Below are 12,633 nucleotides of genomic sequence, written 5' to 3'. Positions count from 1 at the left end.
AGAGTATTTCTGCAAATGTCATGTAAAGTTAGTACTGTTGGTATTTCATATTTGTATACATCTTGCCCACAATGCATGCAAAATGGCAAAACTATTGCCATTACTACATCTTGAAAAAAATGCACAATGAAATATGCGACATAAACAATTTAACTGAAACCTATATAAAAATGAAAATTAATTATCAGCTTTGTACTTACCTTTGCGACGTGGCACGGACAAAGTTAAAACTCGCAACTTGAAATCGGAGCGTGATAGTCGGCTTGCATTTTTACTTTCTTGAATACATTTTGGTGGAGCGAAAGTGAAAGTCCTCGGCTTTCGGCGTTAGATGTAGTTAGGAAGTTGATCCGCTAGTGCTCCTGCCGCAGCCTTTCTGGCATCACAGTCAAAGAGTAGCAGAGGCGGAAGGAGGAGTCCCCGCCATCACTGCCGCTTTCGCAACTACTCAAGCAATATTCGACGGTACACTTCCCTCTGCATGCACCTCTTTGACAACTTAGTTACCTCGTTCAGCTACATTATACTTATCTTTTGATTTTTAAATAAACTAAATCAAGCATTATTATCTTTCGTAAAGCCTGGCTGTTTAATACAGCTCTTGTTTTGAAATTGGTCCATCTGTTTTATTGGCGCCCAGCAAGTGTGTCAATTGTACCTCAGTTTTTGTTTTTAATCGGTTCCAACACCAAATAATACAAAAACCAAAGAAAAGTATACCATAAAAAATAAGAAAATGCAATAAATTTGATCCAGACACCCAAAAATATTAACAAAAAAACTATTTTATAGAGAACGAGTACAGTTTTACATGAAGAAAACAATGTGAACTATGGCTGGGCGATATGGCATTTTATTAATATCTCGATATTTTTAGGCCATGTCACGATACACGATATATATTTTGATATTTTGCCTTAGCCTTAAATTAACACTTGATGCATATCATGTGAAGTGAATTATATTTATATACCGCTTTTCTCTAAAGTTAAAGTACCGTGACTCAAAGCTCTTTACATTGTGAAACCCAATATCTAAGTTACATTTTTAAACCAGTGTGGGTAGCACTGGGAGCAGGTTGGTAAAGTGTCTTGCCCAAGGACACAACGGCAGTGCAGATGGCAGAAGCGGGGATCGAACCTGGAACCCTCAAGTTGCTGGCACGGCCACTCTACCAACCGAGCTATACCGCCCCACAACATATCAAAACAACACTAAATCAAAGTGCACTTTTTGTACAGAACGCCACTACAATAGTTTAAACAAATAAAGTGCACTTTTGTGCATGATGTCACACAAGATATTTCAATAACTGTCAAATAAAAATTAGCTGCATAATAGGAAATCAAATAGTGTATGTCCTTCGCTATGTGGTAAGTTCCTGCAGACATTATCTCCTTCTGTTGTTGACAATTTTTTTCATACAAACGTACAATGTTGATCTGGAAATGGAAGACGTCAGGCTCAATCGGGTTGCTTCTGCATTTTGTTGGTGTGGCACCGGCCGGAGATGTTGACATGCAGGGTTTCAAGCACTGTTCATTCTCTAGCGCAGGAATCTCAGACATGCGGCCCGCGGGCCAATTGCGGCCCGCAAGATGTTATTTTGCGGCCCACACCTTAATATGAAAATGTAATGTTAGTGCGGCCTGCAGATTATATATGAATGGCACTTGACAGCGTCATACTTGTCAACCCTCCTCAGGTAAATTGAGACCCCTGCTCTAGCGGGTGAATTTTCAAATGCCATCCATCCATCCATTTTCTACCGCTTATCCCTTTCGGGGTCACAGGTGGTCGCTGGAGCCTATCTCAGCTGCATTCAGGCGGTAGGCGGGGTACGCCCTGGACAAGTCGCCACCGCATCGCAGGGACTTTTCAAATGATGCTACAAATTAGTAGTGCTGCTACTTTTTGTAGCAACGCTTTTGCCACATACTTGACATATTACGGTTGTCTGTTCAACATATTCCCGTTTGAAGCCAAACCACTGCCAGACAATGGACCCCGTGCTGTTTTTCTTGGGAATTAATTATTTTTCCTTCACTTGTTAGCAGATTCGCACCTTCTTTCGCTCGTATTACCTGCTACCTCTCTGCTCCGCGAGGGCGTATGACGTATGTAAGAAGGTGCGCTTGTTTTATCTCTTTGTGAGAAGGAGAGACAAGAAAGAGTGAGAAAAACCTGTAGTGTAATGCCCGCAGCTAAAAGCAACTGCGTATACTCGAATACTCACTATATAGTCATTTTCTACATCGCACAGAGACAAACCCGCCCTAATGTGAACTACATATTAGTGACAAATGAAATGGGTAAATGTACATTTAAAATCCCTTTTGTCATGATCCCGCATGACAGTTTGGGAATGTGTTCATTATTCTCTTTTTTTTTTTGGTATAATTTTCCGTTTGCACTTTTATTTTCTTGGTTTCATTTTCTTTGTTTGCGTGTTAGTTGGGCACTCTACCTGTGTTGAGAGAGCTGCTCTCCTCACCTGTCCCTAATTCCTAATGAGGAGGACTTATTTTCCATCATCATATGTCAGATGAGGCTGGTTTGTTGTTTGTACACGCTGTGTGTACATGCTGGTAGGGTGTTTTTCTGCCATACAGCTTTTATTTTGTCTGCCGTGTTCCTAATAAAAGGACCTAAACTTGCACGTCGCTTTACCTTTGACTGCATCCTGGGGTTACGGCACGCCAACAGTCGCCATGCAAGATCTTGACAACTGTTACCTTAATGAAGATTCTTGTGGGCAAAAATGTACCAACTCTGTACTTTGTTATGAGTTCTTCTTTGATTTCAGTAGTGTTTTCTCAACTTCTTCATCAAAATGCTGTCACATGCAATTTTCTTTGGCCCCGATGGTGGATTATTTTGCTGTGGTACTCAATAAAAAGTCCGTCCAGACTAACTCAATAAAGTTGACGTGAGGGGTTGGCATCCACAATTGGTGCTCGTCTCATAGCCCAGCACTATGACTAACATGTGCCAATTATGTTATGACGTAGAGTGGCTGTGCCAGCAATCGGAGTGTTGCTGGTTACTGGGGTTCAATTCCCACCTTCTACCTTCCTGGTCACGTCCGTTGTGTCCTTGGGCAAGACACTTCACCCTTTGCCTCTGATGGCTGCTGGTTAGCGCCTTGCATGGCAGTCAGTGTGTGAATGTGTGTGTGAATGGGTAAATGTGGAAATACTGTCAAAGCGCTTTGAGTACCTTGAAGGTAGAAAAGCGCTATACAAGTATAACCCATTTATCATTTATAAGCACATGTGACAGATGATTGAGTTTTTAGATGGGTTGGTGAATGTTGTAAATGCGGCCCAGGGGCCATTTGCGGCCAGCAGTAATTTTTTTTTACAACTCGCAGCACATTCTAAAAAAATTAAAAAAAAATTAAAAAAAAATGACATTGAACAATTTTGAATAAAAGAGCAAACAGGTGAAATATGATGAGAAAAAGTTGTAATGTTGACTCTAATAACACAAACCTGCCATGCAAGCTGTTTTCTTTTTTTGTTTATTTTTCTTTTGTCATTACTCAAAAAAATAATAATGAATCAAAATCAATGTTGTTATGGATTATTGACTTATTCAAGGCTCCAGTAACTTTACATCAAAAATTCCACTTTGAAATATGTTTTGGGGAAAATATTGCATATTTTGTGTTTCCTATAAAAAAAAGTTTTCTTTGACAAAAAGGGCATAAAACAAATAAGCGAAAAAAATAATAAAATAATAGAAGTAATAATAAAAATGTATTGATGGATAGATCCAGTTGGTCTTAAGAGACTTAAGTGTTGAAAGTAAAAATAAAGAAATACATGTATGACTTGTTTTTAACGCTTATATGAGTGGGGCTCTTTTGGATACCCAAGAATTTTAGTTAGATTTTTTTTTTTTAAATGTCATTGCTAAAAAAATCCATCCATATTCTTCCGCTTATCCGAGGTCAGGTCGCGGGGGCAGCAGCCGAAGCAGAGAAGCCCAGACTTCCCTCTCCCCAGCCACTCCATCCAGCTCCTGCCGAGGGATCCCGAGGCGTTCCCAGGCCAGCCGGGAGACATAGTTTTCCCAACGTGTCCTGGGTCTTCTCCGTGGCCTCCTACCGGTCTGACGTGCCCTAAACACCTCCCCAGGGAGGTGTTCGGGTGGCATCCTGACCAGATGCCCGAACCACGTCATCTGGCTCCTCTCAATGTGGAGGAGCAGCGGCTTTACTTTGAGCTCCTCCCGGATGACAGAGCTTCTCACCCTATCTCTAAGGGAGAGCCCCGCCACCCGCCAGAGTGGAAGAGAGTCCAGCCCTACTTGAGAGAACTAGTTCAGAGCCCTTGCTGTGCGTCAAAGTAAGTCCGACTATATCTAGCCGGAACTTCTCCACCTTGCACACTAGCTCAGGCTCCTTCCCTCCCAGCTAGCTAATGTAGCTGAGGATTGGACCGCCAAGTGCCCTGCCTTCGGCTTCCTCCCAGCTGACATTGCACCTGACCTCTATGGCCCCTCCCATGAGTGGTGAGCCCATTGGAGGGGGGACAACCTGCCTCTTCAGGCTGTGCACTCGCCATCATGCCCCACCTCCGGGACTGGCTCGAGAGGGGGCCCCCGGTGACCCGTGCCAGTGAATCTTGGTCCTTGTTCTTTCATTTCCATAAAGGTCTTGAAGCTGCTCTTTGTCTGATCCTTCACCAGGACCCGTTTGTCTTGGGACACCTTACCAGGGGGCACAGAAGCCCCCGGACAACATAGCTCCTAAGATAAAAAAAAAAAAAAAAATTAAAATCAATGGTGTTATGAATTATTGACCTATTTAAAGTTCCAATTACTTCACATCTAATATTCAACTTTAAAAACGTATGTGGGTAAAAAATGCAAAAAATAAATAAATTGTGTTTTTAAAAAAAAAAGTTTTACATACAATTTGAAAACAAAAATATTTAACTTTATATCAACAAATAGACTTGAAGTTGATCTAGATATTTACTGTAAGTGTTGAATTAAAAGAAAAAAACTAAAAAAAAAAAATATATATCCATCCATCCATTTTCTACCGCTTGTCCCTATATATATATATATAGCTTATATATATATATATATATATATATATATATATATATATATATATATATATATATATATATATATATATATATATATATATATATGTCTTAATTGGATTATCCCAAAAAAAAAAATAGTGCTCGATACCGTGGTAGAGCGTAATATGTATGTGTGGGAAAATCTCCTGATGATTGAGGAAACCCTCATGAAACAGGCCTGTAGAGATGAAATAGTCTTGTGATTTTTTTCCCACACATACATATATATATATATATATATATATATATATATATATATATATATATATATATATATATATATATATATATATATATATATATATATATATATATATATATATATATAGGGACATATGTATTTGTATATATGTATATCCATTATCTACCGCTTGTCCCTTTCAGCGTTGCGGGTGTGGCTGGAGCCTTTATTCCGGCTGCATTCGGATGGAAGGTGGTGTACACCCTGGACAAGTCGCCACCTCATCGCAGGGCCAACACAGATAGACAGACAGCATTCACACTCACATTCACACACTAGGGCCAATTTAGTGTATATATTTGATTTACTTTTAAATGTTTTATGACTGAGAACCTTTTGGTTTAAAAAAAAATGTATATACTGTATTGATTTTGATAGTGAAAAATACCAAAATAGCCCCTGCATACCAAAATGTTTCAGTGTGCGGCCCTCATGCGAAAATGTTGCTGTTCTAATGCCAGCAACATCTACCAATCAGGTGGTCGGTCAGTAATGGTTTGAGGAGGTATGTCGACAGAAGGCTGCATACACTTGATCTTGTAGCCAGACTGCTGATAAAAGAGAGTTCCTTACACCTTTTGTCAAAACCATACACTGGTGCATTGGGTTCCTGTGGGAGTGTCCTAAAGGATGAATGTATCAATACTATTGGCTGACCTTTCCCAGGCCTGTATTGAATTGAGCACCTCTAAGACCTAATTTATTGTTACCGCCACATTGCGTCACAAACACTGAGGGAGCTGCCTGATGCCCTGATCCCAGATGATCAACTGTTTTATTATCAGAACCATGCTCACATGGTTGGGAGTGCAGACAGACATTGAGCCGGAGAGCATGCACCATATTGAGCCAAAGTTGTCTCAATGATATTAACAGAAGTTGGACATTTTGTGATCAATTTTTTTCTGATTTAGAAAATATCATTTTGAAACCATACATCAGAAGTTACATTATTTTGTTTTTTATTGATCATTCGTACTGTAACGACCTGCTGAAGTTGATGTTGTGTTCTTGAGTGAGTGAGATTTAGAATTCCCATTGTTATGAACGTAGCATGCCTGTAAAATGATTGGCGAAGAAGGAGGAAGGTTGTTGTTGCGGAAATGAGGAAGAGGATCGACGTGTGTGTGGGAGGAACAAGTTGAGCTGTGTTATTATAGGTTGCTGTGTTATTATAGGTTGCTCAATAAAATATAAAAAAAGAGCGTCAGACTTGGTGTACGCTTCTTCTGGACGCTACAGTATGTTATTGGCTCACCATAGATTGCACTATTTGTAATCAATAAAGCTTTTTCAGCTGAAAAGTCAAGCAATAAATATGCTTTGAGATCAATGTATTACTTTTGGATGATGTGAATTTGGCTCAAAACTGCATATGGACAGCATATTTCTTGAAAATAATATTGTGTAATTGCCAAAGGAATTACTGTCAGATCTTTACTGTTTTCCACAGTACCGTCATGTCCGACAGTTTTGAATGTAGCAAGAAAATCATGTCGTGACGTCATTCACTTTGCGACCTGCACTTCCTTGTGCCTTCCTTCTCGGAACCGTTTTGTTTTCTGCGAAACTATGAAGTATACACGTTTTTAAACCGGCAGCTGTAGAACGGCTCTCTCTTTTAAGTTGAAAAAATGATTAAGACGGAAAAGATTTTGCATTTAAAGACCAGTCGTGGGCGAAAGGTCCGTGTGGTCCGCGAACATTACGTGAGGGAGAGAGTTCCATGCTTCAGCGCTCTGTGCCTGGATAGCTGTGACAATGGTAAATGTCATGTAAACACAAACAGGCTGTTATTTATGCCACAATTACCACACTGAAGATAACATGTTAAAGTATATCAGTAAAACGTTTACTACAGGCAGCCTTAAATAGACCAAGTTACCGAAAGACCCCCGTTTAAATAAACTGAAATTGAACTGAACTATTACTAATAACGGGCTCCTGCTGTTATTAATTTGCACATTTGCATAAGGATGTTTTTACAAAAGTGCTATTGTTCACATGTTTGATGGTTATCAGACACAAGAGGGAAATAACACCTCCAAAAAAGGCTCCAACAATTGTCACCTATATTTATGAGGTGTTATTTCCCTCTTGTGTCTGATAATCATCAAACATGTGAACAATAGCACTTTTGTAAAAACACCCTTATGCAAATGTGAAAATTAATAACAACAGTAGCCCCTTATTAGTAATAGTTCAGTTCAGTTTCAGTTTATTTCGAACATGCATACGATACAATGGAATGCATCACATACTTCCAGTTGTTTCATTACAGCATGTCTGAAAAGGAGTAGGAAGAAGCTGAGCTTATTTAATCCTTGATACCATAGCAATGTTATCCCATTTCCTTGTTCTCTTTAACAGAACAGTGAATAAATAAATAATATACCATAGTAAGTAAACACATTGTAAATACATAAATAATCTTATGGGTAAATGTGGAAATACTGTCAAAGCGCTTTGAGTACCTTGAAGGTAGAAAAGCGCTATACAAGTATAACCCATTTATCATTTATCTCAAAAGAAAAAATAAGGGTTCAAGATGTTCATCATAATTACTGTTCTGTGTACTTTGTGAACGCTTGTAGTTTGAACAGTTTCTTAAACTGAATCATATTGGTATTTGATTTCTTTGATTAATCCATTCCATAATTTAATTCCACATACGGATATGCTAAAGATTTTAATTGTTGTGCGAGCATACAAATGTTTTAAATAAGATTTTCTTCTAAGGTTATATTTCTCTTTTGTTGAGAATAATTGTTGTACATTCTTGGGTAGCAGGTTATAGTTTGCTTGGTACATATTGTTAGCTGTTTGCAAATGCACCAAATTGTTGAATTTCAATATTTGTGATTCAATAAATAAATGGTTTGTATGTTCTCTATATCTAACTGTATGTATGATTCTAATTGATCTTTTTTGTAACACCGTTAGTGAATGAAGCGCATATTTGTAGTTGTTTCCCCATATTTCCACACAATAAGTCAGATATGGTAACACTAATGAGCAGTAAATAATATGAAGTGATTTTTGGTCTAGAACATATTTAGCTTTATTCATTATTGATGTGTTTCTTGCTATGTTGTATATTTTGTACATGAGATTTCCAGTTCATTTTATAATCTTTTATTGCACCAAAAATATGTTTTCTTTTACCCTTTCAATATCTACTCTGGCTATTTGTATTTGTGTTTGACATTCCCTTCTACTGTTACCAAATAGCATTATTTTAGTTTTACTAAGATTCAAAGATAGTCTGTTTTTGTCAAACCATCTTTTAAATGTGTTCATTTCTTCTGTTATTATTTGTATTAGCTTCTGTGTGTTCTATCCTGAACAAAACACAGTTGTATAATCTGCAAATAATACTAACTTTAAGTCCTTTGTCCAAATGTCGTTTGTATAGAGATTGACCAATTTTGGTCCAACTATTGAACCCTGAGGTACGCCACAAGATATTTTCAGCTCTGTAGAAGTGTGTTCGCCTATCTTCATGTATTGCTTCCTGTTGGTTAAGTAGCTTCTAACCCAGTTCAAGACCAACCCTCTGATTCCATCATGGGCTGGGCGATATGGCCTTTTATTAATATCTCGATATTTTTAGGGGCCATGTCACGATACACGATATATATCTCGATATTTTGCCTTAGCCTTGAATGAACACTTGATGCATATAATCACACCAGTATGATGATTCTATGTGTCTACATTAAAACATTCTTCTTCATACTGCTTTAATATATGCTCATTTTAAACTTTCATGCAGAGAGGGAAATCACAACTAAGTCAATTAACCAAAACTGTATTTATTAAACAGTTATTAAGCAGTGGCATAAACATTCATGTCATTTCAAAACAAAGTGCAAGATTGTCAGAGACATTTTAAAACAAGCTATGAGTGCACTTTTGTGCATTATGTCACTTAAGATAACATATCAAAACAACACTAAATTAAAGTGCACTTTTTGTACAGAACGCCACTACAATAGTTTAAAACAAATAAAGTGCACTTTTGTGCATGATGTCACACAATATTTTTCAATAACTGTCAAATAAAAATAAGCCGCATAATAGGAAATTACATAGTGTATGTCCTTCGCTATGTGATAGGTTCCTGCAAACGTTATCTCCTTCTGTTGTTGACTATTATTTTCATACGGTGTTGATGTGGAAATAGTTGCTTGGGCATTTTGTGGGTGTGGCACCGAACAGAGATGTTGACATGCAGAGTTTCAAGCACTCTTCATTCTCTAGCGGGTGACTTTTCAAATGATGCTACAAATTAGCAGTAATGCTACTTTTTGTAACAACGCTTTTGCCATATACTTGACATATTACGGTTGTCTGTTCAACATATTCCCGCTTGAAGCCAAACCACCGCCAGACGATCGACCCCGTGCTGTTTTTCTTGGGAATTAATTCTTCTTCCTTTATTTGTTACCAGATTCGCACTTTCTTTCTCTCGTATTATCACTCGCACCGCACCGCTAGCACCACAGCTAACGTTACCTATGCTGCTACCTCTCTGCTCCGCGATGGCGTATGACGTTGCACGCCCGACAGTGTGTGACGTATGTAAGAAGGTGCGCTTGTTTTATGTCTCTGTGAGAAGGAGAGACAAGAAAGAGTGAGAAGAGCCTGTAGTGTAATGCCCGCAGCCAAAAGCAACTGTGTGAGAACGTATACTCGAATATCACGATATAGTCCTTTTCTATATCGCACAGAGACAAACCTGCGATATATCGAGTGTATCGATATATCCCCCAACCCTAATTCCATGCCTTTCTAATTTGTTTATTAAGATGCTATGATTAATTGTGTCAAATGCTTCTGTAGTAGGTATTATGGTGCAATCACACAGCAGCCTCCAGAAATAATCCAAAACACAACACGTTCCTTGAAGTTTCAGCATTTCTCTCAAGCAGTTGTTTTGTGGGGTTGTGTGTGTTTTCAGCATTTGCAGCAATATCCTAACCTGACTCTCGCCAGATCCTTGTAGTTCGCTGAGCTCCACACATGGATCTGGGATCAAGGGCAATGCAAACTCCTTCAAGATAGCAAAAAATAATGAACCAATCAGGATCGCCGGGCGGGATTTCATAGATGTGATGTAGCGCCGAAGCGACTGTTTGATTCAAACAACAATGGCGGCATGCAGCGAGGTGTCGTGTGCTGACATTGATTCTGCTATTGCAACTGTTTTGTCGAATCTATCGAATATTAATTATTTAAAAGATGAACAGAGAACGATTTTGAAGGCATTTATTGGTGGCAAGGATGTTTTGGCTCTTCTTCCGACCAGATTTGGCAAGAGCTTGATTTACCAAATCGCTCCACTGGTGGTGAAGGAAATGGGACGAGTGGTCTCTCCTGAACGTTCAACAATTTCAAACCAAGTTCTGTTAGACGTTCAGCTATGCTTTTTTCGTTGGCGACTTTGTGAAATATTTGTTTGCTGTTCCCAATTAAGCCTTTTATTCGCATATTTTCTTTGCACAAACGACATCGATCGTCTACTGACATTGCTGCGTTGTTTCAGTAAAAGTTCGCTAACTTTTTGCTCTGTCGTTATCCAATATGTCGGCTGTTCTGTTTTGGATTTCCCAGCGTCGCTCTCATCAGCGTCACGGGTTGATTTCGATTTGAGTTGTTGAAGTAGCACGTCATTCAAGATAACGGACAAGTGGTTTATCCAATCACATACAGTTATTTTTTTTTACAAGGCCCCTCCTTCTGAAATACAGTACATTTCCTATTGAGAAGTCCCAGATCCTTGTGTGGAGCTCAGCGAACTACAAGGATCTGGCGAGAGTCAGGTTAGCAATATCCCATCACATGTACTATATTGTGCTTTTGGTTTTGGATCATTTCTGTGTTTGAAATGTTTGGACAATACCCTGTCGGCCACCACATGTGAATGCAACACAGGCGAAGAGCGCTGTGATGCGGTGCAGTTGTGCACCACAGCAAAGTTTAACTGCACCAATATTGTTAAGTTATTACCTAAAACTTGAGTATTATTACGTTTTCACGGGCAAAAATGCAACTCTTTTCAATCCAATCCACCTTTCACACAGGTGACAAGGTGTTGCCAAAGGATTTGACACACTATGTGGTGCCTGATGTTGGGGTCGTGGTCGATTACTTGGAGATCTTGGAGTTAAGAGAGGTGCAAGGCATCATCTTCACCCAGACAGCCTGCCAGGCTGTACAGCACAGCAAAGGACGCAGGTACATACACTTTATTTTTTTCCAAACCAAGTATTGCTTTTATTTTTCTGTACATCCTGTACATAGTCTTAAAGCCAAAGTCTTCAGCTAAAATTGACTAAGGTCAGTTGATTAAAACTTTAATCACTCTAAATGTCCAAATGTCATATAGCACTAAATAATATCAAACAAACTGACCTACACTACCGTTCAAAAGTTTGGGGTCACCCAAACAATTTTGTGGAATAGCCTTCATTTCTAAGACCAAGAATAGACTGTCGAGTTTCAGATGAGAGTTCTCTTTTTCTGGCCATTTTGAATTGACCTCACAAATGTGATGCTCCAGAAACTCAATCTGCTCAAAGGAAGGTCAGTTTTGTAGCTTCTGTAACGAGCTAAACTGTTTTCAGATGTGTGAACATGATTGCACAAGGGTTTTCTAATCATCAATTAGCCTTCTGAGCCAATGAGCAAACACATTGTACCATTAGAACACTGGATTGATAGTTGCTGGAAATGGGCCTCTATACACCTATGTAGATATTGCACCAAAAACCACACATTTGCAGCTAGAATAGTCATTTACCACATTAGCAATGTATAGAGTGTATATCTTTAAAGTTAAGACTAGTTTAAAGTTATCTTCGTTGAAAAGTACAGTGCTTTTCCTTCAAAAATAAGGACAGTTCAATGTGACCCCAAACTTTTGAACGGTAGTGTATATATATATATATATATATATATATATATATATATATATATATATATATATATATATATATATATATATATATATATATATATATATATATATATATATATATATATATATATATATATATATATATATATATACATACATACATACATACATACATACATACATACATATATATGACTTGACTTGACTTTATTAATTCATGCTTGCAGTGGAGCCAGGGCCCCACTGAAAAAATAGCTGAACATTACAATGAATATCAAACAAACAAAAATAAAAAAATGAAAAGAACAGACAGTATTTTATATAAAACACATTTTCAGGGCAGCAGCAGCATGGAAACTATTAGCATT

General features: G+C 38.2%; 2 protein-coding genes across 9 annotated transcripts in view; one reads left to right on the top strand and one right to left on the bottom strand.

Annotated features, from left to right (window-relative positions):
• LOC133636505 (multiple epidermal growth factor-like domains protein 11) overlaps window positions 1-334 on the bottom strand; it is a 388,169-nt gene extending 387,835 nt beyond the window's left edge. For 6 of the 7 annotated variants that reach the window (XM_062030413.1, XM_062030416.1, XM_062030415.1 and 3 more), the window contains exon 1: window positions 201-334. The gene's annotated coding sequence lies outside the window, so the exon portion shown is untranslated. The remainder of the gene's footprint in view (window positions 1-200) is intronic. The other variant, XM_062030414.1, reaches the window with a different exon arrangement.
• Window positions 335-6,868: 6,534 nt separating this feature from the next.
• dis3l (DIS3 like exosome 3'-5' exoribonuclease) overlaps window positions 6,869-12,633 on the top strand; it is a 76,975-nt gene continuing 71,210 nt past the window's right edge. For both annotated transcript variants that reach the window (XM_062030411.1, XM_062030409.1), the window contains exons 1-2: window positions 6,869-7,107; window positions 11,430-11,583. In XM_062030411.1, coding sequence (XP_061886395.1) covers window positions 6,978-7,107; window positions 11,430-11,583 — 284 coding nt within the window. In that variant the 5' untranslated portion in view covers window positions 6,869-6,977. The remainder of the gene's footprint in view (window positions 7,108-11,429; window positions 11,584-12,633) is intronic.

This window comes from Entelurus aequoreus, linkage group LG02, assembly GCF_033978785.1.
Source record: "Entelurus aequoreus isolate RoL-2023_Sb linkage group LG02, RoL_Eaeq_v1.1, whole genome shotgun sequence".
NCBI lineage: Eukaryota > Metazoa > Chordata > Actinopteri > Syngnathiformes > Syngnathidae > Entelurus > Entelurus aequoreus.
The sequence above is the reverse complement of the archived record's forward strand: the minus strand, read 5'-3'. Positions and strand labels throughout refer to the sequence as shown.